This window comes from Drosophila novamexicana, unplaced genomic scaffold, assembly GCF_003285875.2.
Source record: "Drosophila novamexicana strain 15010-1031.04,08,12 unplaced genomic scaffold, DnovRS2.1 tig00000434-arrow-pilon, whole genome shotgun sequence".
Lineage (NCBI taxonomy): Eukaryota > Metazoa > Arthropoda > Insecta > Diptera > Drosophilidae > Drosophila > Drosophila novamexicana.
Window position 1 is genome coordinate 4744001 of NW_020824802.1, and position 27393 is coordinate 4771393.

General features: G+C 38.1%; 1 protein-coding gene across 6 annotated transcripts in view; it reads right to left on the reverse strand.

Moving 5' to 3' along the window:
- The window catches only part of LOC115760348 (autophagy-related protein 2 homolog B), a 282487-nt gene that overhangs the window by 174538 nt on the left and 80556 nt on the right, over positions 1-27393 (reverse strand). For all 6 annotated transcript variants that reach the window (XR_004017603.1, XM_030701631.1, XM_030701630.1 and 3 more), the window contains one exon: positions 13737-13857. Coding sequence is in view for 5 of the 6 variants with exons in the window: in XM_030701631.1 (XP_030557491.1) it covers positions 13737-13857 (121 nt within the window). In the remaining variant the exon portion in view is untranslated. The remainder of the gene's footprint in view (positions 1-13736; positions 13858-27393) is intronic.

Sequence of the window (27393 nt, forward strand, 5' to 3'; positions counted from 1 at the left end):
CCATAGAATATTTGTGTATTCTCAAAAATTCAATTGCATTAAAATTGTGTCTTATATTGGTGGGCAATATAGGTTTGGTTATTAACTCGATTCGTAGCTCTGCGGTGGTAGCGAGGAGGTGGCGATAGGTATAAAATGAAAGATAATTGATATATATATAATATTCTAGAAGCAACAGATCATGTTTGGTGACTCTAGCTCTTATTATTTACCCAATTTGCTCAATAAGCAGGATGTCGATATCGATTTTTATCGATTGCTTGGAAACGGAGTAAGTTATCGATTATCGGAAACAAACTGGATCTGCGCAGGCACTAGGAGGAACTACAGCTAAGATTTCAAGTCTCTAGCCCTTAAAGGTTCTGCTATCCTTGCGTTCATACATACGGACGGACGGACAGACAGACAGACGGACATGGCTAGATCGACTCGGCTATTGATGCTGCCTGTTACATACATTTACATTTTGCACAAATACATAACACCCTTTTCACCCATTTTCAATGGGTTCAGGGTATAAAAAGCATGTACACGGGGCAGGCTATCAATGATTTGAAGCATGGGGCATATGAATAATTGCTTTTAAAATTTAAAGTCTGTGATCTTTTATCTAATGAAAAAACCGCTGACGAACATGGATAGATCGAGTCGCCTGCCAATGCTGAGCAAGAGTAAATATACTTTACAGGGACGGAGACATTTCCTTCTGCCTGTCTTATACTTATTTTACCATTTTCAATGTGTTCAGAGTATAATAATTCCACGCTAATTCCGAAGCAACGTCCTATATCCCACACCTCCCGCCTAACAGACCGAGGGGCGCAGTCATAGTATACAAGAAAAAGAATACTCCGAATGACGGACTGACAGACAGACGGACATGGCTAGATCGACCCGGCTATTGGTGCTGATCAAGAATATATATACTTTACACTATATACTTTTTTAATGGGTTCAAGGTATAAAAAACACCAAACATTAATTAATTAATTAATTTATTAATTATGAAATGAGCATGTCGGTAAAACATAGGTTCATTCAAAAACACTTACACAAGAAAAGTTGATAGATTACAGGCTGATTTACCAACAGCACGCAGACTTGATTGTTTTATTGTTTATTGGTTAGAACAGCTATTAGCCGAATGATGAATGATAATTTCTGGTGTGGTAACTGCAACAATTCTATACATATCAACCCTCTGGGTTTCCCCAGTCGATGTTAAATTCTGCAGCCGAAGAGCAAGGCGGCATATAATGTCTGCTCCTAGCATTCCTGCGCACAGTATCGCACAGTGCGGCAGGCATGAGGAGGAAAACACTATAGAGCAATGGCAAGCTATATGGGATGCGCGCGATATGGTAGAATAAACTATCTTATTATCTTTAACATAAGGATACTCCGGCGGTATAGATACGTTGACTTTTTATCGACACTGCACCATTTTATGCGTCCCGCGAGTAGAAATACCTACCTACCTACCAATATAATTGTTCCGTTATTTTTTAACAAAAATAAAACAAGTATATTATATTCCTCAGCACAAACACTAAACAAATGCATTAATGAAATTCTTCAACGATGTTGTCTTATTTTTATGGAATTTTTAGGACATCAAATTGTTTTTAATATTCCAAAGTTCCAAGACTGTGCTGTACAAATGAGCTTTTTACAATTAGGGGGGAACGGAAGAAGATACCCGAAAAATGAAATATTCTTAAATATTGTGTAAGCATACCAAATTGTATCGCTCTAGTCAAGCTGTTATCTCTGGATCTCGGAGTTGGACGCTTTTATAATAGTGATCGTAAGTAACTCTCTCCATTTATTTTGAACATGATTCTCGGTGACATGTGTTCAAGAAAAATAGGAAAATAGCAGCACACAGTGGAACAAATAATGGGAAATCTCCCAAAATATAGAACAGAATCCCTTCCGTTCTTAAATATAGGTATGCAGGACCATACAACATTAGATGCTCAAAAACTCACGGACAGAAAACAAATAAAGGGTATATAGCAGTATGTATGGCCACAGAAAACAATCGCAACTGCAATGCTGTTGATAGAATTCGAAGCAGACGCGCATGAATGTGTCTGTGTACATGTATACAGAAATTCTTGGAATTTTAGCATGCTGCCCCATCCAATCGCGTAGTAAAACATAACTTTTGGTTTTTCTTAACCGACCTTAATGAAATTTTCTTTCTACAGTACTGTTTCATACAGTATTGTACTATAGAATATTTGTGTATTCTCAAAAATTCAATTGCATTAAAATTGTGTCTTAAATTGGTGGGCAATATAGGTTTGGTTATTAACTCGATTCGTAGCTCTGCGGTGGTAGCGAGGAGGTGGCGATAGGTATAAAATGAAAGATAATTGATATATATATAATATTCTAGAAGCAACAGATCATGTTTGGTGACTAGCTCTTATTATTTACCCAATTTGCTCAATAAGCAGGATGTCGATATCGATTTTTATCGATTGCTTGGAAACGGAGTAAGTTATCGATTATCGGAAACAAACTGGATCTGCGCAGGCACTAGGAGGAACTACAGCTAAGATTTCAAGTCTCTAGCCCTTAAAGGTTCTGCTATCCTTGCGTTCATACATACGGACGGACGGACGGACGGACGGGGACAGACGGACATGGCTAGATCGACTCGGCTATTGATGCTGCCTGTTACATACATTTACATTTTGCACAAATACATAACACCCTTTTTACCCATTTTCAATGGGTTCAGGGTATAAAAAGCATGTACACGGGGCAAGCTATCAATGATTTGAAGCATGGGGCATATGAATAATTGCTTTTAAAATTTAAAGTCTGTGATCTTTTATCTAATGAAAAAACCGCTGACGAACATGGATAGATCGAGTCGCCTGCCAATGCTGAGCAAGAGTAAATATACTTTACAGGGACGGAGACATTTCCTTCTGCCTGTCTTATACTTATTTTACCATTTTCAATGTGTTCAGAGTATAATAATTCCACGCTAATTCCGAAGCAACGTCCTATATCCCACACCTCCCGCCTAACAGACCGAGGGGCGCAGTCATAGTATACAAGAAAAAGAATACTCCGAATGACGGACTGACAGACAGACGGACATGGCTAGATCGACCCGGCTATTGGTGCTGATCAAGAATATATATACTTTACACTATATACTTTTTTAATGGGTTCAAGGTATAAAAAACACCAAACATTAATTAATTAATTAATTTATTAATTATGAAATGAGCATGTCGGTAAAACATAGGTTCATTCTATACCTACACTTACACAAGAAAAGTTGATAGATTACAGGCTGATTTACCAACAGCACGCAGACTTGATTGTTTTATTGTTTATTGGTTAGAACAGCTATTAGCCGAATGATGAATGATAATTTCTGGTGTGGTAACTGCAACAATTCTATACATATCAACCCTCTGGGTTTCCCCAGTCGATGTTAAATTCTGCAGCCGAAGAGCAAGGCGGCATATAATGTCTGCTCCTAGCATTCCTGCGCACAGTATCGCACAGTGCGGCAGGCATGAGGAGGAAAACACTATAGAGCAATGGCAAGCTATATGGGATGCGCGCGATATGGTAGAATAAACTATCTTATTATCTTTAACATAAGGATACTCCGGCGGTATAGATACGTTGACTTTTTTCTCAAATTGTTGATTGGGCATGGTCATTTCAAAGCTTCACTGCACCATTTTATGCGTCCCGCGAGTAGAAATACCTACCTACCTACCAATATAATTGTTCCGTTATTTTTTAACAAAAATAAAACAAGTATATTATATTCCTCAGCACAAACACTAAACAAATGCATTAATGAAATTCTTCAACGATGTTGTCTTATTTTTATGGAATTTTTAGGACATCAAAATGTTATTTAATATTCCAAAGTTCCAAGACTGTGCTGTACAAATGAGCTTTTTACAATTAGGGGGGAACGGAAGGAGATACCCGAAAAATGAAATATTCTTAAATATTGTGTAAGCATACCAAATTGTATCGCTCTAGTCAAGCTGTTATCTCTGGATCTCGGAGTTGGACGCTTTTATAATAGTGATCGTAAGTAACTCTCTCCATTTATTTTGAACATGATTCTCGCTGACATGTGTTCAAGAAAAATAGGATTCTTACTGTGTTTTTTTTTTTTTTCTAGGAGTATTTCTATTTTCTGTTGATCGGTAAAAAGCGAAAACTGTTATAGATACCAGACCAAATATGGAGTATTTTGTTCTCTCTAAAATAAGAACAGGGTAGCAGAAATGAAAGAAAAATATTTGTTTTTCAGTAAGCAAGATCACTCTTACAAAAAATAATTTACTTCTTCTAGTGGGTGGTAGAAACAGTTATTTTAAAACATTTAACTGACAGAGATCTTTCCGTCAGTTGGTTCATAAGTATGGACAGACAAACGGAAATACATACGACACGCACATGGTAAGATCGTCTCGGCAATTGATGCTGATCAATATATGTACAGTCTGCGAAGATTGAGTTTACACATGGACATGGAAATGCATTACTTTGTTAATAATAAAAACAAAATATTTATTTCGGTGCATTGGACTTTTTGAATTCATTGTAGTGCCTAAGCTACTTACTTAAAAATTAAACAAATAAAGTGCAATTCCATAGCAAATTCATCGAAAAAATAATAGGCTCTAGTCGGGAGCTCCCGACTAGGGAATACCCTGGACCCTCTTCTACCAACACCAAATGTAGCTCGAGCTACGGGCTCGTTTTCTTCAGCAGTAATAAAAATACATTAAGACAAGTAAGAGGTTCTAGTCGGGAGCTCCCGACTAGGGAACACCCTGTACCCTCTTATTCCAAGACCATATATATAAACAAGTAAGAGGTTCTAGTTGGGAGCTCCCGACTAGGGGATACCCTGAACCCTCCTCTTCCAACATCAAATGCATATATATATTCTATTTTAGAAGCTATATGTCAAGTTTAGTGACTCTAGCTCTTATTATTTACCAAAATTGCCCAAAAAACAGGATATCGATATAGATTTTTATCGATTGCTTGGAAACGGAGTAAGTAATCGATTATCGGAAACAAACTCGATCTGCGCGGGAACTAAGAGCACCTACATCTAAAATTTCTCTACCTCTTATAGGTTCTGAGATTCTTGCGTTCATACATACGGACAGAAGGACAGATGGACGGACGGACGGACAGACAGACGGACATGGCTAGATCGACTCGGCTATTGATGCTGATGAAGAATATATATACTTTATGGGGTTGAGTTCAGGGTATAAAAAAACTGTTCCGTCGATAGGTCTCGAGGCCTTTACTTAACAGCCACACCAAGAATTGAGTATAAAAGAGGAAAAAAAACGGATTAAAATATCAGCATAGAAAATACAACCGAAATTGCCATAAAGACGCGTAGGTGTGTGTGTGTACATGCGTTTTCGATAAAATTCAATAAAGACGCGTATGAATTTGTGTGTATAGAAATTCTTGCAACTTCCCCTAGCTGCCGCAAGCACGACGCCATCCAAAACACGTTTTCTTTGTGTTTCTTAACCGATTTTGACCAAATTTTCAGTATAGTTGCTTGTGCTATAGAATATTCGTATATTCTTAAAATGACAATTGATTTAAAAATGTAATTTAAATTGGTAGATAATTCAAATGTATTTAATTTATTGCTTCGTAGTGACTTTTAACCATTTTACGCTTATTGGAACCTTATTGAGAAAAAAGAAAAAAAAACGTTTATAATAGCAACACAGAAAACAATTGCAATTGCAATGCTATTGATAGAATTCGAAACAGACGCGTATGAATGTATGTGCGTATATGTATACAGAAATTCTTGCAATTTGCGTAAGCTGCTTTTGTGTTTCTTAACCGATCTTAATGAAATTTTCTACAGACTCAACATATCAAGTTTGGTGACTGTAGCTATTAATTACCCAATTTACTAAAATAAACAGGTTTTCGATTTTTATCGATTGCTTGGAAACGGAGTAGTAAACGATTATCGGCAACAAACTCGTAGTGCGCATTGACTAAGAGGATCTACAGCGAAAATTTCAAGTCTCTAGCTCTTATAAGTTCTGAGATCCTATCGAGGGAACAGTTTTTTTATACCCTGAACTCAACCCCATAAAGTATATATATTCTTCATCAGCATCAATAGCCGAGTCGATCTAGCCATGTCCGTCTGTCTGTCCGTCCGTCCGTCCATCTGTCCTTCTGTCCGTATGTATGAACGCAAGAATCTCAGAACCTATAAGAGGTAGAGAAATTTTAGATGTAGGTGCTCTTAGTTCCCGCGCAGATCGAGTTTGTTTTCGATAATCGATAACTTACTCCGTTTCCAAGCAATCGATAAAAATCAATATCGACATTCTGTTTTTTGAGCAAATTGGGTAATTGAAAGATAGAGTAACCAAACTTGATATGTTGTTTCTAGAATACTATATATATATCAAGTATCTCTCATTTTATACCTATCAAGTTAATAACCCAACTAATAATGACAACCAATCTAAGCCACAATTTTAATGCAATTGACTTTTTAAGAATACACAAATATTCTATGGTACAATAAGATATACTGTAGAAAATTTCATTATGATCGGTTAAGAAAAATCCAAAGTTATGTATTACTGCGCAATTGGGTGGGGTGCAAAGTCCAAGAATTTCTCTATTATTCGAGTTACATATACCAACAGCATTGCAATTGCGATTCTTTTCAGTGCTGCCATTTTAATTCGTTTTTTCTCAATAACACTTTATTATTGGTGTGGCTGTTGAGTAGAGGCATAGCAAGTGTTTCGGTCTGTCGCGAGTTTAAGCCCTACCGGGGAAACTATATTTTTTTTAAAGCTGGTATGGCTGTTAAGTAGAGTCATCAGCAAATAATGCGGTCAGTTGCGTGTTCGAGCCCTGCGAAGGGAATTTTATTTGACCCTGCACGCATTAAAAATGGGTAAAAAGGGTTTATTGAATTTGTGCAAAATCCAAATGTATGTAACAGGTAGAAGGAAGCATCTCCGTCCTCATAAAGTATATATATTCTTGATCAGCATCACTAGCCGAGTTGATCTAGCCATGTCCGCCTGTCTTTCCGTCTGTCTGTCCGTCCGTCCGTCCGTCCGTATGTATGATCGCAAGGATCTCAGAACCTATAAGAGGTAAAGACTTGAAATTATTACTTGAATTTAAATGTAGGTGCTCCTAGTGCCTGCGCAGATCGAGATTGCTTCCGATAATCGATAACTTACTCCGTTTTCAAGCAATCGATAAAAATTGATATCCACATCTTGTTTTTTAAACATGATATGTTGCTTCTAGAATATTATATATATGTCAAATATCATTCATTTTATACCTATCGCCACCTCCCCGCTACCGCCCCACTGTAGAAAATTTCATCAAGATCGGTTAAGATACATATGTAGAAGTTTTTAAAGAAGCCATTTGGTTATATGTTTAAGTACATATATTTTGGCAGGCCACGAGTTAGCGGCAGCTGGCACAAAGTGCTAGAATTTCTGTATGCATGTGCACTAATACATACAATCCAAAAAGAATTACAATTGCGATTGCATCGTATGCTTTATGTACATATGAGGTCCTATTTTAGTTCAGTTTTTTTTAATTAGTAGCAACTTTCGGTATGGCTGCAAGGTAAAAACCCACGGGAAGCAGTTGGTCGCGGGCGCAAGTTCAATTCCAATGGGGAGAAAGAATTTTTTTGACTATTTTTTTTCTAATGATGTTAGTTTTATTGCTTCACCCATTAAAAACGGAAATAAGTCAAGAAAATGCTTTTTTTTTGGTTAAAGCCTTAGTAATCTTGGCAGGTGCGTAGTGCGAGCTATTTCAGGTTAGTTTAGGTTACGCCTAACCAGTGCATATACACATACGTATATACATTATAATAATTTACATACATATGTGTGTTTGTACACCTTATTTTCTTCACGCAAGTAGTCGACGACCACGAAGTGGAACTTTTCAACACTGTTACTAAAAATCTGCGCGCGCAATTTGAGAATTTTATTTCGTAAACATTTATTATAGTTACATGGGTTTAATCATGTTTAATGCTGCTAATGTACTAGATTAATGTTATTATATATGTTATTATAATAATAAACTAAGTAGCGCGCGCATTTCGATATGTATACTAAATCGTGGTGGTAGGAGAGTGAATATTTCCCAACACTCTCTCTTCAAATGTGCTCACAAAAAGCAGTAATCGATTTAGTCTGTAGCCTGCGATAGCCATCACACTACCACTAACCAAACAGCATATAGATGGGACGTGCCGTAGAAGCAAAATGGGCACAAAAAAAAAGTTGTTGTGCCTGTTGGTGCCTGCCTGCCTGTCCGATGCAAATTTGACTATATTTTGGGATTTCTGATTTTCAACACACACACAAATGTGTGTGAATGGGCAGATCATGGGTGCAAAAGAAAATCTCTATTTTGGCACGCGTCTGACGCGTTTCCGATAATCGATAACTTACTCCGTTTTCAAGCAATCGATAAAAATCGATATCGACATCCTGTTTATTGAGCAAATTGGGTAAATAATAAAAGCTAAAGTCACCAAACATGATATGATGCTTCTAGAATATTATATATATAGCAAGTATCTTTCATTTTATACCTATCGCCACCTTCCCGCTAACACCGCAGAGCTATAAATCAAGTTACTAACCCAACTGATATTACCAACCAATCTAAGCCACAATTGAAATGCAATTGACTTTTCCAGAATACACAAATATTCTATGGTACAATAAGATATACTGTAGAAAATTTCATAAAGATCGGTTAAGAAAAAATCAAAGTTATATGTAACTGCTCAATTGGATGGGACAGCTAGCGAAGATTCAAGAATTTCGGGAGCTCCCGACTAGAACCTGTTACTTGTTTGTTTATTATTTGCATGTCTAATTTTGAAGTCTGATTTGTGTTGTCTTGCTCTTAGCTTAGATTCTGTTGTGCCGATGTATGCGCTCTTGCAAATATTGTGGTTATCCCCGCCACATGGTATTTTGCAAATGACGTTACTTTTGTCCATCATTGGTATTTTCGCTTTGCGCTTTTGGGCTTTTTTTATTTCTTGTTTGTTGTTTGTGAGGCGTTCTGATTATCGTGGTAAATATGTTAGAAATTTGTATAGTTTGGTAAATTCTGTTGGATTTTTCGTTCTGATTTGTTGTCTTTTGAATAATGTTCTAATTACATTATTCGGGAAATCATTTATGGTCATTTATGGTTTTTCAATTTCGTGTTCAATTTTTTGTAGTATATTGTGTCCGATATGTTTGTCATGTTTTTCATACAGCTGCTATATTTCTGAATATACTTTTTGGGTGCCTAGAGTTAAAGTTTAGTATTCGTCAGAGGCTATGGTTTTCTTATACCACTTAATTTTGAGTGAGTTGTCCTCTCTGTTTACCAATGCGTCTAAGTATGGTATCTTTCCGGCTTGTTCTAGTTCCACTGTGTATTTGATGTGTTTGTGAAACGAGTTCAAGTCTTTTAGAATTTTGTACTTCTGCTCATCCACATACCTTGTCAAAAGTTTTGGTTTCGTTGTCAATTTATCAGTAATGTTATCCAAAAGTTCTTTCATTAGTATGGCTATTGCTGGAGAGACCGGTGATCACATTGGCACTCCTTTGAAATGTGTGTATATTCTGTCATATTTTAAATAACTGTTTCTTGAATAAATAATTTAACTATATCCATAAATAATAGTTTGGGTATAGTTGTGTGTTCCTCTAATTACCTCCATTTTTGACTTATTTTGTCCAGTACCAATTCCATTGGTATACTGGTAAACAAGGATACTACGTCCAAAGATACTAATATTTCGTCTTCCCTGATAATGGCGTTGTTCACTCTGTCTTTGAACTCTAACTTGTGACGGTTGCCGAAGTGCAGCCGAAATATATCGGTGATAATTTAAACATAACTGCGTTGTTTTTCCGTTTTGTTTTGAATAAAAACCCCGGAGCTCGAGCCAGCTAAACAAATAAAAGGAAGGGTCGGCAAATCTAGCATACATATTATTATTGTAAATCTTTCATTTAGGGCTCGTAAGTGTCAAATACAGAGTTCAAGGTGAATTTTCGAACAAATGTTAGCTGGCGCAAGAGCAGGATCTCGTAAAAATTGCTGAAATTGTTAAATACTGCTTGAAAGTTGTAAAGTTGTTACAAGTGGCTAGAAACATTAAGTTGAAAAATGAGCATAGCAGCAAACACGCGGTTTAAAACAAAAAAACGATAATGGCGTAAATTAGTTGAAAAGTTGTGAAATTCGAAGTCGCGCAACAGCGTTACTGTTATTCTTGTACTCTAGTACATACAGAAAAAGACGCGCAATATGAAGAAAACGGCGGTAAATAGTACGAAAGAGAAAATACAAGACACGGAGAGACAGGAATTGCGTTCAAGTGGAAACGAGATGGCATATTTCATCGTGGCCCGGTGCTTTAGCCCTGGGAGGGGCTTTGACGACGTTGATTACCTCCTCCACACGGATGGGACAGATACGTGGTGACATCTGAAGCGGAGTCTCCAACGCTCTGTTAGTCTCATCGAGCTCTTCTGAGGAGGCTAAATCGAAAGGTGAGAACCGTTCCTCCAGATGGCTGGCAAAGGTATCGGCTTACTCTTTGTCTGTAAGGCAGTATATTCCATTGTGGCGAAGAAGGGGAACAGTTCTCCAGGGTTGGCGCTTCAGGTTTTTAGTTGCGCCAGAGCGAGTATCCTGAGTCTGGGAATAGTCTACGCTCTCCAACCTTCTGGAGAAGGATGCTTCTTTGCGTCTACAAAAGGCCTCCTTGAGTTACCGCTCCGCTTTTCGCCACTCCGCCTTGTCCCACAGATGCTGAGTCACCTGGAACTTGCGCCTACACCGCCTCTTGATCCTGAGCAGGTTGGCTATATCCGCGGGCAGTCCGTTGCTAGCACTGTCCAGCCTGGCAACTGGTGGGGGGCTAGTTTCGGCTGCTGATGCGCGAGTCTTAGCGTTGAGCAGCTCAATGGCGTCCTCAGCATCCAGTCGAGTGCTGATTTCGGTGTTCGGTGTTGTCTCTGGAAGACACCGAGATCAGTGCGTGCGTTGATCAGCATCGGCATTAACAGGTTGACATCAGCGATTAAGAGGAGGTGGTCAGGATTCCCTGTTAGATGGCGATGTTTATGCAAGACGGAGTGCCTCTGCTGTCGTACAGGTACCTTGAGGGAGAACCTGTGGCCAGTACCTTCGTTTGACGATGCGCTAGGCTGTTACATAGTTGAAGGCCGCGCGCATTGCTGCTATTTACGCCCCACAGCCAGTAATGTGCATTCCAGTCGCTTCACACTAGATATCTGCTTCCAGCCGAGTTGAGTAAGACGTTGAAGACAACAGTCAACGTCTGCTCATTTGGCCTGCAATAGACTGCTCCAAAGTCCACGCTACCAGCATCAATGGAGACTTTCACAGTCGAATATTGGTAAGCACCATTTGCAATGTTCAATTGCGGGAAGTGCTCAGCCGCCACTAGCTGAGCGATTTTGAGTCCAGTGTACAGGGTACGCCTCAAAGCCATGATTCTGGGGAATGTAGGAGCGGTGGGTCTAGTTTCTGACAGCAGAATTATTCCAATATCGTGTTTTTGTACTTTACCTGAAATGCCATTGGCATTCCAGATTAACACCTTCAGTAGTGTGTTCATTTGCATAGCAAGGCGATCAAAACGGTAAGGGGTAAGGATTTGCTGTTGTATACCAAAAACCTGATGTTGCATTTCTGCCATCCTCTCGATAGCTCGGCTCATGTCCTTGATGGCAGAAGAAAGACCTTCCCCATTTCCAGATGTCTGCTGTTGCTCTTCTCGCGCAGTCAGCCTTCTGTTGCCATTCCCTCAGCAATCTATGTAGCCTAGCTTGCGCTGGTCCTTCTCGCTGGCTAGCGCTGGGTACATTGCTCTCTTTGCTGAAAGCCCTTTTACTTGTGGTACGGTGGTACGGTGGGTGGTGTACGGGGAAAGTCAACAGATGTAGGCCCATAAACTTTATTGCTGCGGCTTCGGTTCGCTTGAGTAGGTGGAAGATTTTTCATTTTGGCGAACTTTGGGGCTCCCGCACGCTTTGTATATTCGGTGAACCACTCGCAGACTTTATAGTTAGCAGGGTGCTTACCACCGCAGTGGGCGCATGTTGCCGGAACTGAGTCGAGCCGTATGCAATCGGCATTGCGATGATTGAGCCCGCATTTAACGCATTTGTATTGCTTTCTACAGTACGTGGCTGTGTGCCCGTACGCCTGACATCTATGGCATTGCAGCACGTCCTGGTTTCTTCGTGCAGTCTCCACCTCGACCACCTGCCTGCACAGCTTCCTGATGGTAAGAGCCTCCTTGTTGTTGGCCGCCGGCTTCAAGTTAATAAAGTGAATGTTCCTTGGTGGCTTTGCGGTTCGGATTGTGTACATGGAGAGCGGTATGGCCCTGGCACTGCAGGTCGTCGATGAGCTCTCGGTTGAGTGTGGAGTGGTGAAGGCCTTTGATGACTAGGCGGTAGTGCTTCTCCTCCTGCATCCGATATGAATAGAATTGGATTTTTTGTTCTTCCAGTTTCTTTATGATGGCCCTGTATGTGGGCACACCTCTATTGGCATTGCCACTTGCTGGGTGCATGTCAGCAAGGCAGCGAAGAGGATTTGCTCACTAAAAAAAAATTACTTTGTCAGCAAAAATTACTTTTCTTCTGTTTGTTATTGGGTCACAATAATAAATGCGTTGCAATCTTTGTGCGGAATTGCAAAAGCCGCGTTTGGCCGTTTGGAAGTGCACTCGAATTTCGATTTTCGATTTTATTCCGCGAGTACGTCCGTTTAGTTCGAACACCAACAAGTGTCTTGACTATGGATACAAAATGAAAGATATTTGAAATATATATATAATATTTTAGAAGCAACATATCATGTTTGGGGACTCTAGGTCTTATTATTTACCCAATTTGCTTAAAATACAGGATGTCGATATCGATTTTTATCGATTGCTGGGAAACGGAGTAAGTTATCGATTATCGGAAACAAACTGGATCTGCGCATACTTCGTACTAAAGAAGTCACTATCTGTTGGGGATCCAATTTAATCTTACCTGTGTAGCGTTTAAACAGACAACAGCTAGAGCAGACATACCGAGAGAAGTTTACTAGTGGATCCGGTATAAGGAACCTTCACATTCAAAACCTTACGTCGTCCAGGTTATCGTTGTCCATAGATATGTTCGTGACGACAGAGTAAACAGCTTAAATAAAGAGGGCTCAAAAAGAAAACTTTATCAAAGCCATGCCAAGACTATAAGTTTAAAGGTTCAAAATCGTCAATGGCAATGAGTTGCTTGCTGTTCCGAAACTGATGGAACGAGCAGTGACTCAAGGGTTGCAGGAAGATGGTCATTGTTCAACAGCCAAAACAAACCAAAAAATGCATGGAATCAACGTTGATTGCTAACTGTATCAGTCGTATTATTATCAGTAAACAATTGGGCAAGAGGGATATCTGTATTTCATAGACAAGGGGGAGAGGCCACTACAAACACTGCACTTCGATCATTTGGGACGCATAGAGAAGTAAGTTGGCCAGCGAATATCTAGGTGCATATGAAGTTACCAAAGTCAAACGTAACTGTCAGTGTGCCGCGAATGCGCAGTTTTTTTTTTTTACTTACTCTATAACAATTTTAACGTTTGGAACCAGCGCCGAAATTTGTATATTAGATGACTCTTTGCAGTTTTTACAGAACTCGTTTATTTCGTCAGTATCTCCAGGCAAAAAGAAATCGCTTTTATCTAAAAAGTAACCAAAAAAATGCATATTACTTTTAATAACAATACTATGTCTTTTTAAATTTTTTTAAATAAAGAAACAATATTCGTAGATATTTATCAAATAGTAAAATGTGTTAGCCGAATTACTTTATAATAACAATACAATAGAAGTCGTAGTAGATCATTTAAATAAACATTTCGATAATATATTAACATATACACAAAAAAAAGGACGGCTATCTTTGACAAACCGAAGATAATATACCCAAAGCTTCCAACCTATTGTTTCTATAGAAGACATACCATATGAAATAGTAGCTAGATTTTAAACGTTTTGTAGATATGTCCTGGAATAGGCAAGTCCATAATTGCTGATTATATTCAAAAGATCTTAAGGATAACAAGTAAGAGGTTCTAGTCGGGAGCTCCCGACTAGGGAATACCCTGAACCCTCTAATTACAACACCAAATAAATTTAAAAAAAAAAGTTCCCTTGGCAGGGTTCGAGCTCGCAACTGACCATATTACCTGCTGTTGACTTTACTCAAAAGCCACACCAACAAAAAAATAAAGGAAAATACTTTCCCCGGTAGGGCTCGAACTCGCGACAGACCGCACCACTTACTATGCCTTTACTCAGCAGCCACACCAATAATTAAGTACTTAAAACGAACATAAATAGCATTACAGAAATATGTCGCAATTACCATACTGTTAGAATGCGATTGAATGCGAAGCAGACGAGCATGAATGTGTGTGTGTACATGTATACAGAAATTCTTAAAGCTGCTGCCCAATCAAATTGCGCAGTTGCATATAACTTTGGTGAGCTATAAGGTAGTAGCTATGAGGTAGTAGCGAGGAGGTGGCGATAGGTGTAAAATGAAAGATACTTGATATATGTATATATACTATTCTTGAACATTACTGGTGACCAGCTCATAATATATACCCAATTTTTTCAAAAAACAGGATGTCGATATCGATTTTTATCGATTGTTTGGAAACGGAGTAAGTTATCGATTATCGGAAACATACTCGATCTGCGCGGGAGCTAGGAGCACCTACATCTAAAATTTCAAGTCTCTAGCTCTTATAGGTTCTGAGATCCCTTGGCTCATTCATACGGACGGACGGACAGACGGACGGACAGACGGACAGACAGACGGACATGGCTAGATCGACTCGGCTATTTATGCTGATCAAGAATATAAATATACGTTATGGGGTCGGAGATGCTTCCTTCTGCCTGTTACATACATTTGGCTTTCGCACAAATACAATATACCCTTGTACCCATTTTTAATAGGTTCAGGGTATAAAAACAAAGATCTGGAATAACACAACAAGAAAAACCTCTATAATTATATCAGCCAGGAAACAGATTAAACTGGTTTCATTTGAGAATATTGATATGGACTATAATAAAAACTAATTATACAAATGCACAGACTTTGACCATCTACAAAGAAGATTTGAACAAAATAGATAAAGCTTGACGGCTAAATTAACATTCACAACACGACCTTAAAATTAATAGTCTTTAATACTCCCTCCATTATGAAATCAGACAGACATATTCAATTTTTGGCACTATAACTTCAGATTTTAGTAAAAGAACAAACACAAGGCAATTAACCTGTTGGGCACAGCATGAAACTACGTGGCAGGCAGCCCAGACCACGATAACTTCATCATAGTAGAAGAAAATATAAATAGAATTATTTCAAACTAGAACAAGCAAGTTATTGTAAGCACAATTAAATGTAATTGATAACTTTTTGCTTGGAGAAACCTAAACTTACTAAGTAGACAAAATAATAATTAAAGTTGGGGATACACCTCCTTTATCAATAGGAAAAATTTTAGAATTTTCCTATGCATCTATTCTACATTATAAAACTGATCTTTATGTAATAAAAACTCCAAATATCAAAAACAACCTCAAGCTCAATATGTCAAATAAAAACAATTTGTATGGAATAATATATAATATTAAAAACCAAATCGTAAACGTTATAAAGATATCTTGAAAAATAAAATGTTTTTTCATACAACAACTTAATTTTCGACCGATCGTTCCTATAGCAGCTATATGATACAGTGGTCCAATCTTAATATGATTTTGCCTATATATGAGAAGTGAAGTAAAACTAATAAACGACCGATCGTTCCTATGGCAGCTAACAGCAGTGGTCCGATCTTAATATAATTTTGCTTATATATAGGGAGTATAGTAAAACTAATAAATGCCGAGTTTGGTCAAGATATATTGATAAACAAAATGTTTTTTCATACAAAAACTTAATTTTTGACCGATCGTTCCCATGGCAGCTATATGATATAGTGGTCCGATCTTAATAGGATTTTGCATATATATGAGGAGCTTAGTAAAACTAATAAAAACCTAAATTCGACTCTCATGTTAAGACCCTAGTCAATAAGGTCAGAATAGTTATGGGTTTCATCAAGCGATGGTCAAAGGAGTTTGACGATTCGTACACGACAAAAACACTTTATATATCTTTAGCACGACCTATTCTTGAGTATGACTCATTTATCTGGTCATGACAATATGCCATCCTCCAGGACAGAATTGAATCCGTTCAGAAACAATTCTTGTTGTTTGCCCTTCGTGGTTTAAATTGGGATCCATGCGTGCGGTTACCGTCATACTCCATCAGACTTCTGATGATTAACCTTCCTTCTTTGAATAATCGTAGAATCATGTTGGGTGTTATATTTATTCATAAGCTAATTACTGATAAAATTGAATCTTCTATGTTGACGAACCAATTAAATTTCTCTATCCCTACTAGACTAACACGTAATTTTGTACCCCTATCGCTTCAATTTTGCTCAACTAATTATTCATTGCATGAACCGTTCAGGGTTCTCTGTGATGACTATAACAAGCATTACAAAGTATTCCGCTCTCTTCCTATAAAGTCTTCTATTCTAAACTATTTAGCAGTCTTATTTTTATTTTTAATTGTATTTGTGCACAAACTCGTAGTTTGTATCGTTTCTTTTTTTTTTAAATATTTTTTTTATTATTTGTTTTCTTATTTAATTTTCATTTCGTGTCGTACGTAATACGATTGCGATTGGGATGCAGTACGTTGCATCGGGATTCGCGTTGAATGTTTTCCTAGGCAATGGGAATGGACTCGTGACGCATTACAATTTCAAAGCGACTTTGATAGTACGAAAACCCTAATCGATAGTTACCTCAACAATTTCCGGAATGAGTCATTGACGACAAAGCATTTATCAACTTGAAAACTTCAATCATGATATCGGGCACAGCTATAATTCAGAGGAGACTAAACGACATTCTTAGAATCCCTACAAGGGCTGCATATTGTATTGAACGACTGGATAACCTTCAGACAACAATCAAAACCCTGTTCTCCAAAAAAAAGCTTAAGAATTCCGTATCGTTAGGAAACATATATATTTTTGTGAATAAAAAAACATTTTATTTAACTTATATAAATCTCAATATATAAAAATGTGATCAACGCTCAGCCCAAACCGGTAGAGCTAGGATCCTGGAACCATGCTAATAACCCACAGAAATCAACCTAAATATGATATATAATATAATTATATTATTTATGTCATTTAAGGGTTTATTAAAAAAAATTAATTCAGATTCTTGTGTGTCGCAGGCACAAATAGGTCTACCAACCCATTGAAGTAAATATCTCTGGCTCGCCACAAACGCAATGATTGACCACACAATACATACAAATGTATGTATGTGAGCTTTGGGGTTGTTTTTCAAAACTTTTCAGTAAGAACGAGATGCATACAATTGTTTGAGAGTGAGACGCACTTTGCCAACGCTTAAAAATTCAAAGAAACTATATATGTATACATTTGCATCAATTTACAAAAACTGATTTTCTACGAAGCCAACCTTAGTACACAACATGATTCATTTGTCAACACAAATTTGGGGTAGGTCATGATCAGCACTAGAAAACTAAGAACATTTATTTCTTTACCAGCATATGCCAGAGCAGTGAATAACAACACATTCAAATATTCTGTTATGTTTGTATATTAACACACAACACATACAAACATAATTGCTTGCACAGCCCCTAATAGAGCCGAAACTGAGAGTACATTCTATTTTTACCTTTTTCGCTCTTTCGGTTGCGAGAGCGCAATGATACTGATTTCGTTTTCGTTCTCAATTTTCGAGTATGGCGTTACTCAAATGGCGTTTATATTGTCTTTGCCTAAGCCCCCTTTTTCCAACACCAAATGCAGCTGACGTTACGACATTGTTTTCCTTCGCAGTATACAAATTAACTTAAAAATATTGTTCCCCAATTAGACTCGAGCCCGTAACAAACCGCAGTACTTGCTATTGTCTCTACTTGACAGCCATACCAACCATTTGTATCCTTAAATTATAAGTATTAAAATATTATCAGCACAGAAAACAATTCAATCGCAATTGCAATGTTCTTAGAATGGCCACAGCTGTAAAATAAATAAGTAAGAGGTTCTAGTCGGGAGCCCCCGATTAGGGGATACCCTGAACCCTCTTATTCCAACACCAAATAAATAAATAAAAAAAAGTTCCCTTGGCAGGGCTCGAACTCGCGACAGACCGCACCACTTGCTATGCCTCTACTCAACAGCCACACCAATAATTAAGTACTTATGATAAAAAAATAACTAAAATAACATTACAAAAAAAAGATGCAAATTCCATGCCGTTAGAATGCGAAGCAGACGCGCATGAATGTGTGTGTGTACATGTATACGGAATTCTTAAAGCTGCTGCCCCATTCAATTGCGCAGTTGCATATAACTTTGGTTTTTCTTAACCGATCTTTATGAAATTTTCTACAGTATATCTTATTGTACCATAGAATATTTGTGTATTCTGAAAAAATCAATTGCATTTTAATTGTGGTTTAAATTGGTTGGCAATAAAGTTGGGTTATTAACTTGATTTATAGCTCTGGGGTGGTAGCGGGGAGGTGGCGATAGGTATGAAATGAAAGATACTTGAAATATCTATAATATTCTAGAAGCAACATCTGTTTGGTGGCTCTAGCACTTATTATTTACCCAATTCGCTAAAAAAAATTCGGATGTCGATATTGATTTTTATCGATTGCTTGGAAACGGAGTAAGTTATCGATTATCGGAAACAAACTCGATCTGTGCAGGCACTAGGAGCACCTAGCTCTTATAGGTTCTGAGATCCTTGCGTTCATACATACGGACGGACGGACAGACAGTCGGACATGGCTAGAGCGACTCGGCAATTGATGCTGATCAAGAATATATATACTTTATGGGATCGGAGATGCTTCCTTCTGCCTGTTACATAGATTTGGATTTTGCACAAATACAATATACCCTTATACCCATTTTTAATTGGTTCAGGGTATAAAAATACCAAATTTGATGACTCTAGCTCATAAAAGAGATTTGCTCAAAAATATAATTTCAATATCGATTTGTATCGATTGGTTGGAAACGGGCTGGTCATCAATTATCGATAACAAACTCGAATTGCGTGGGCACTTGGAGGACCCACCAAAATTTCTAGCACCTATAGATTGTGAAATGATAAAAAGGTTATAGAAAGTATTCAGATTAGCAATCTATATACCAACGGAATACGCGACCTGTTAATTCATTCATAGGCTTCAGATAGAAGACCTTATAAAGAAGATTAGATTAGATTAGTGGCAGCAAGCTATACGATTTTTGAAAACATTTTGATAGATATTTTTAAAGTTAAGCACTAGTAAAGTCGGTCACTCAAGCAAGATTGTCTATATTTCATGATGATCCTTTGCAAGGTGGTCATTAAGGTATTTTAAAAATGTTAGCAAACATTAAAAGATATTTAAAGTGGAAAAATATGACTCTACAAGACAACAAACAATATTTGCACTAGCTGCTGCAAGCACGGGCCCTGGCAATAAATATATAACCAGCCGTTTTATTTAATAACATAGGTGTTTCTTAACCAATCTTGTAAATTTAAAACAGTATATCTTATTGTGCTTACAATATTCGTATATTCTCAAAATGACAACAGCATTAAAATTTTGGCATACATTGATGGGTAGTTCCAATTGATTTATTTTTGAAAGTTATAACTAAGGGGTTGAAGGCGGAGGCTGACGAAAACTATAAAAAGAAACTTACTTTATCTATATATACTATTCTAGAGGCTACATGTCAAGTTTGGTGGATCTTGTTACGCATCGGTTTATCTTTCGAGGCCAAACCGGACGTCAATCGCTGGCTTTGCTGTTTTTGCCATGGCTTACACCCATACTGTAATGCTAAGAATTTATTCCATTCTCCAGATTTCATATGGTACTTATCAAAATGGACATTCCCATCCCCGCCATCAACAAACTTTAAAAAGGTGCGTTTGCGTACAGCTCGATCGTATTTAACCGCAACTTAAATCAAACTTTTCCTTTTGTCTTGGTCAGCAAAAAATTCGATGCACACGTTTGCACAGCATACAAGGATCCCTGAGAAATTTGCTGCTTTCTAAACTAACTTAAGGCTCTCACCCTTATCCGACTCGGACTATCGATTGCTCTTGAAACTTTCCACTCTAACTAAGAGAGATCTAAGAGATTTGCTCAAACAGGATGTTGATATAGATTTTTTATCGATGGCTTAGAAACGGGGAAAGTGATCGATTATCGATAACAAACACGTATTGCGGGTTAGCCTGTTAACTACATTTGCTCATAAGCACTTTACACGTTTTAACCATTTTTAATGGGTTTAGGGTACAAAAATAAAGATATTGACAAAACTGAGCACTACCGAAAATCCAAAATATTTTATTAAAAAGGCGACGCGCGGATAAATCACTTGAGATACTACAAATTGAGTCGATTTAACCATGATGGTCTGTCTGTCCGTCCGATGCATAAACGCGTCGATCTCTGAACCGATAAGAGTTGGTTTCTTGAAATTTTGAGATCGTATTGGGTCCGCGCAATGAATATCGATCGCTATTGAATCAAACTTTGTTGAGCTTATCTGGTAGGTTTTTAAGCTAGTCAGAGGTACTTGGGCTTTCGAAAAGTAAACACAGATCAAGTAACTTTTTTTTGTCTGGATACAGTGTTGTATTTCGCAAAATAACAGAAATAAAATTCCATATATTATATTATGGAAACACAGAAACGGCTATATCGGAAACTGTTAGCGCAAGAATTTCAGTCTAGTCATACAGTCGTATTTATTCAAATCATTTTGATTCTAAAGCAATGCGGCGATGAAGCAGAGTCCAGCAGGACAACACTTTTTTTTTTAATTTATCCGTATACCCATTAAATATGTAAAAAAAAAAGCAATCTAGTTCTAAGCCTGTGTAACGAGCTTATATTAATATCTTTTACCAATTAGTGTTTAAGTATGTACATGAATGTATGTGTACATTCGATAATTACTGTATTAATGAACATACATGCGTCTGCATTTTCAAATTAAGCAACTTATTCAATCAACGAATTCATGCCTAGCTTGGGATGTGGTAATCGATGTACCTTTTAACTAAATTTACTCTAAGCCCATTGGAAGTCGGTACGGTAATAGAAATATAAGAAAATGCACCAGTTGGGAACTTGCGACTTTTTTATTTAAAGAAAAAGATAAATTTTAAACAACTCTTCTATCAACACCAACTGCAAACAAGTAAGAGGTTCTAGTCGGGAGCTCCCGAATAGGGGATACCCTGAACCCTCTTCTTCCAACATCAAATGCATATATATATTCTATTTTAGAAGCTATATGTCAAGTTTGGTGACTCTAGCTCTTATTATTCACCAAAATTGCCCAAAAAACAGGATATCGATATCGATTTTTATCGGTTGCTTGGAAACGGAGTAAGTTATCGATTATCGGAAACAAACTCGATCTGCGCAGGCACTAGGAGCACATACATCTAAAATTTAACGTCTCTAGCTCTTATAGGTTCTGAGATCCTTGCTTTCATACATACGGACGGACAGACGGTCGGACAGACAGACGGACATGGCTAGATCGACTCGGCTATTTATGCTGATCAAGAATATATATACTTTATGGGGTCGGAGATGCTTCCTTCTGCGTGTTACATACATTTGGATTTTGCTCAAATACAATATACCCACCAGATTGAGCTGGCGGAGAAAGGCAAACAAAGGCAAGTACGAATTCTGTAGACTTCCAACTGGCCTGAAAAATGCCCCAAGCATATTCCAAAGAGCGATTGACGACGTCCTACGCGCGTATATCGGTAAGACCTGTTGGTTGGTGACTTAATCATCTGCTCAGACAATAAGGAAGACCACATCAAAGACACTGATTGGGTCCTTAAAAGTCCATTTGACGCAGGAATGAGAGTTTTTCAGGAAAAATACAAGTTTAAAAAAAAAAAACTTAGAATACCTTGGATTTGTTGTGTCAATAGGAGGAATAACAACGTCGCCTGAAAAGATTCAAGCAATCAAGAACTTCCATCCTCCAAGCACGTGGTTCGGTCTTAGATCCTTTTTGGGCCTATCTAGCTAGTACAGGTGCTTTATAAAAGGCTTCGCCACCGTTGCGAGACCGCTAACGGACCTTGTAAAAGGGGACAAGGGTAAAATAAATGCGAATCAGTCCAGGATGGTTCCGATTAATCTAAGCTCACAGCAGCTAGATGTCTTCATCAAACTGAAAGACATATTGGCATCAAAGATGCGCTTCTGATATACCCAGATTTTAATATACCATTCGACTAAACGACAGATGCTTCGGCACACGACCTAGGGGAAGTGTTAGCTAAAGATGGTAGACCGATCACAATGATCTCCCGGACACTACGGGACAATGAAATAAACTTTGCGACGAACGAACGGGAGCTCTTGGCAATAGTATGAGCCCTCAAAAACTTACGAAATTACCTGTATGGTGTTAGGAACCTCAACATTTACACAGATCATCAGCCACTAACGTTTGCAGTATCAGATACAAATTCTATCGCAAAGAAAAAGCGCTGAAAAGCTTTTATCGACGAACACAACGCAAATATTATCTATTAACCAGGTAAAGAAAATCAAGTGGCTGACGTCCTGTCTCGCTAAAACCTGAACGCTTTAAACAACGTTTCCGATTCACATACGGAAGAAGATTTAAATATCGTCACAATGCACAGTGAGCAGTCCCTTACATACACCATTTAAATAACACAAAAACAACAATAAACTGTTTCGGAAACCAAATCCTCATTGAGGAAGCACAATTCCCCTTGGTTAGAACGTTTATCCTTTTCAAGGACAAACAAAGGCATGTGGTCCGATTCACAATCAGAGAGGCAGACACTACAGGACTTGGTCAAAACTGGCGTAGTCAACTCATTACACTGCGAACTTCCGATACTAGCTCTTATCCAACGCAGGCTAGTACAGACATTTCATGCAAAAATTTTAAACTATTCTAAATACCTAGTTGCGGATATAACCGACCAAACCGAACAAAGGGTCGACAAACCGAGTGTTTTCCTCATTATTCAATAGGTTATACAATAGATAATAGAACTATATGCTAAAAGCCTAGTTAGAGAATACAATTTTCTAAATAGCATCACCTACCAATGGAGGTGTTTTATTTGCCAGTCCCCTTTTCACAGCTAATTTTGCCAGTGACGCTATTAGAGCCTACCTCTAAGCGGAAGGTTGTAAGTAGGAAATAAGTGTTCTCAAGTAAAATTAAAAGTAATCTTAATTTGCTATATTAATAAAGAAAATACAATAAATAGGAAAAAAGAGAGTAAGAAGATTGTTAATAAAGTAAAGCAATGTAAGTTAGATAAAGAGTGTTAAGTAGATAGGACAAAGAGAAAAGTAATGGGAAATCACCGACCCGGTGGGGGAAAATTGTTCAGCCTGTCCGGCAAGCTATGCCCTTGCTCATAGCTGGGAATGGTCAGCGACTTCCCGAAGGTATCCTGAAAGCAACGATTTTATTAGGGGTAGAGACAGTTCTGTAGAGAAAACGTGATATTTGATTATAATTTTTACATAGCACGCGAAAAGGATTGTGCATAGCGTAGTCTGTTGTGCATTTAGAGAGGAATAAGGGGCGATAATTTCTAGTTGGTCTAGCCGAAACAGAGAATTGACGACGCCCTAGCAGAAGAGGGGAATCTATGTCGCCAATAATCAACTTATGTAGAAGGACAACACCGAGAATTGTTCTACGGTTGGTTAAAGACGGAAGGTTGAGAAGAAGCAGTCTGCTGGAGTAGGATGGCAACCGAAGATTAGGGTCCCAATTTAAACCTCGTACGGCAAAAAGCAGAAATTGCTTCTGAACAGATTCAATACGATCCTGGTTATTGTTATACTGTGGAGCTCAGATGCAAGATCAGTATTCAAGGATAGGGCAAACAAGAGAGATGTACAGAAGTTTTGGTATAAAAGGATCGTTAAGCTCTTTAGACCATCGTTTAATGAATCCAAGTACACCTTTTGCCTCATTAACGATGGTATCTATGTGAAGATTGAAGTTTAGAATCAAAAATTACGCCTAGATCCCTGTTAGTATACGTTGCAAAGGGATATTGTCGATTGTATAACTGCTACAGATCACAACATCGAAAAACTTTTGGAAAAAAGTAGAATGATAATTACAGATTTACAAAATTTAATGCTCGCCATCACTCTGGCAAAAATAAATCTGATCAGCCCAGCAATATAGCAATATGATCAGAGTTATTTGGAAAATAATAAAAACAAAGAAAATAAATAATTTGTCTTGTGTTTTCTGTAAAAAGTAGAACCAAAAAAAAAAACTAGTGTTTCGAACAAATGCACTGTTTCCCGACCATCAACGATAGTAGTGACGAAGACATATTACCAGTGATGGCAGGCTAAGATGAACACACAAGAAATTGTTACTCTAATAGATGCGGCAGTCAACTCCGCCCTTACAGACCAAGCGGCACTTTTTAAAGCTGAATTATCAGCTATCACACAACAGACAACAACTGTTAAAGAAGAATTCAAAATAATTACAGAGCAATTTAACTCCGTAAGAGTCAATACCACCAAGTAGAAGTTTACCAAAGGATACAAGTTATCGAGGGAATCAGGAGTGATTAACTTTTAGATATAGTAAAATATATTCCAGATATCTATGGCAAACAAGAAGACTATGTGCCTTGGCGACAGGCAGTGCTTGATGCCTACGAAATTTTCAAGCCGTACAATGGCAGCTCTAAACATTACCAGGCAGTTTCAATTATAAGCAACAAAGGCACATGTGTGCGTCATTTAACAAGATCTGAGTACATTGAGGCAGGGCGAGATGCTCTTACTAAAATATTACGATGAAATTGAAAAGAAATTTACGCTTCTGACAAATAAGACCCTCATGTCATACGACCCAGCGGCAGCAGCCGTCTAGAATGAAAAATATAGAAATGAAGCTTTGCAGACATTCGTCTCCGGACTCAAGATGTCACTTAGGGTGGCGGTTTTCCCAGCCCAACTAAAAAATTTGCCATCAGCTCTGGTCCTTGCACAGGATGCAGATGTAAGCAATGATCGCTATGCGTTTGCGGCAAACCCGGGGACCAACAGCCCTAGGGCAGGCATCAGAACGACAGACAACAATCTAATAATAATTCTAATTATCATGGCTAAAACCCGCATTTTAACAAAAGCCAAGCTAATAATAACAATTCCGCAAACAATCCGGAAAATAACCAGCTCCAACGAGCGAGTAGCTCAAAACAATGCTTGTTTAATTAGTCAAGTAAGAGGTTCTAGTCGGGAGTTCCCGACTAGGGGATAACCTGAACCAAAATCTTCCAACATCAAATGCATATTTAGTCTATTTTGGAAGCTATATGTCAAGTTTGTTGACTCTAGCTCGTATTGTTAACCAAAATTGGCCAAAAAACAGGATATCGATATCTATTTTTATCGATTGCTTGAAAACGGAGTAAGTTATCGAGTATCGGAAACAAACTCGATCGGCGCAGGCACTAGGAGCACCTACATCTAAAATTTCAAGTCTCTAGCTCTTATAGGTTCTGAGATCCCTACGTTCATACTTACGGACAGACGGATAGACAGACAGGCGGACATGGCTAGATCGACTCGGCTATTGGTGCTGATGAAGAACATATATACTTTATGGGGAGATGCTTCGGAGATGCTTCCTTCTGCGTGTTACATACATTTGGATTTTGCTCAAATACAATATACCCTTATACCCATTTTTAATGGGTTCAGGGTATAAAAACCTTAGACGATAAATACCATACCCACCATTTCGCCAATACTGTCAAATATGGGTAAGGCTCAGTATTTTACAACATTGGTGCTCGGATTTCCACCAGATTGAGCTGGCGGAGAAAGGCAAACAAAGGCAAGTACGAATTCTGTAGACTTCCATTTGGCCTGAAAAATGTCCCAAGCATATTCCAAAGTGCGATCGACGACGTCCTATGCGCGCATATCGGGAAGACCTGTTGGTTGGTGACTTAATCATCTTCTCAGACAATAAGGAAGACCACATCAAAGACACTGATTGGGTCCTTAAAAGTCCATTTGACGCAGGAATGAGAGTTTTTCAGGAAAAATACAAGTTAAGAAAAAAAAACTTAGAATACCTTGGATTTGTTGTGTCAATAGGTGGAATAACAACGTCGCCTGAAAAGGTTCAAGCAATCAAGAACTTCAATTCTCCAAGTACGTGGTTCGGTCTTAGATCCTTTTTGGGCCTATCTAGCTAGTACAGGTGCTTTATAAAAGGCTTCGCCACCGTTGCGAGACCGCTAACGGACCATGTAAAAGGGGACAAGGGTAAAATAAATGCGAATCAGTCCAGGATGGTTCCGATTAATCTAAGCTCACACAGCTAGATGTATTCATCAAACTGAACATATTGGCATCAAAGATGTTGTTCTGATATACCCAGATTTTAATATACCATTCGACTAAACGACAGATGCTTCGGCACACGACCTAGGCGAAGTGTTAGCTAAAGATGGTAGACCGATCACAATGATCTCCCGGACACTACGGGACAATGAAATAAACTTTGCGACGAACGAACGGGAGCTCTTGGCAATAGTATGAGCCCTCAAAAACTTACGAAATTACCTGTATGGTGTTAGGAACCTCAACATTTACACAGATCATCAGTCACTAACGTTTGCAGTATCAGATACAAATTCTATCGCAAAGAAAAAGCGCTGAAAAGCTTTTATCGAGGAACACAACGCAAATATCATCTATTAACCAGGTAAAGAAAATCAAGTGGCTGACGTCCTGTCTCGCCAAAACCTGAACGCTTTAAACAACGTTTCCGATTCACATACGGAAGAAGATTTAAATATCGTCACAATGCACAGTGAGCAGTCCCTAACATACACCATTTAAATAACACAAAAACCAATAAACTGTTTCGGAAACCAAATCCTCATTGAGGAAGCACAATTCCCCTTGGTTAGAACGTTTATCCTTTTCAAGGACAAACGAAGGCATGTGGTCCGATTCACAATCAGAG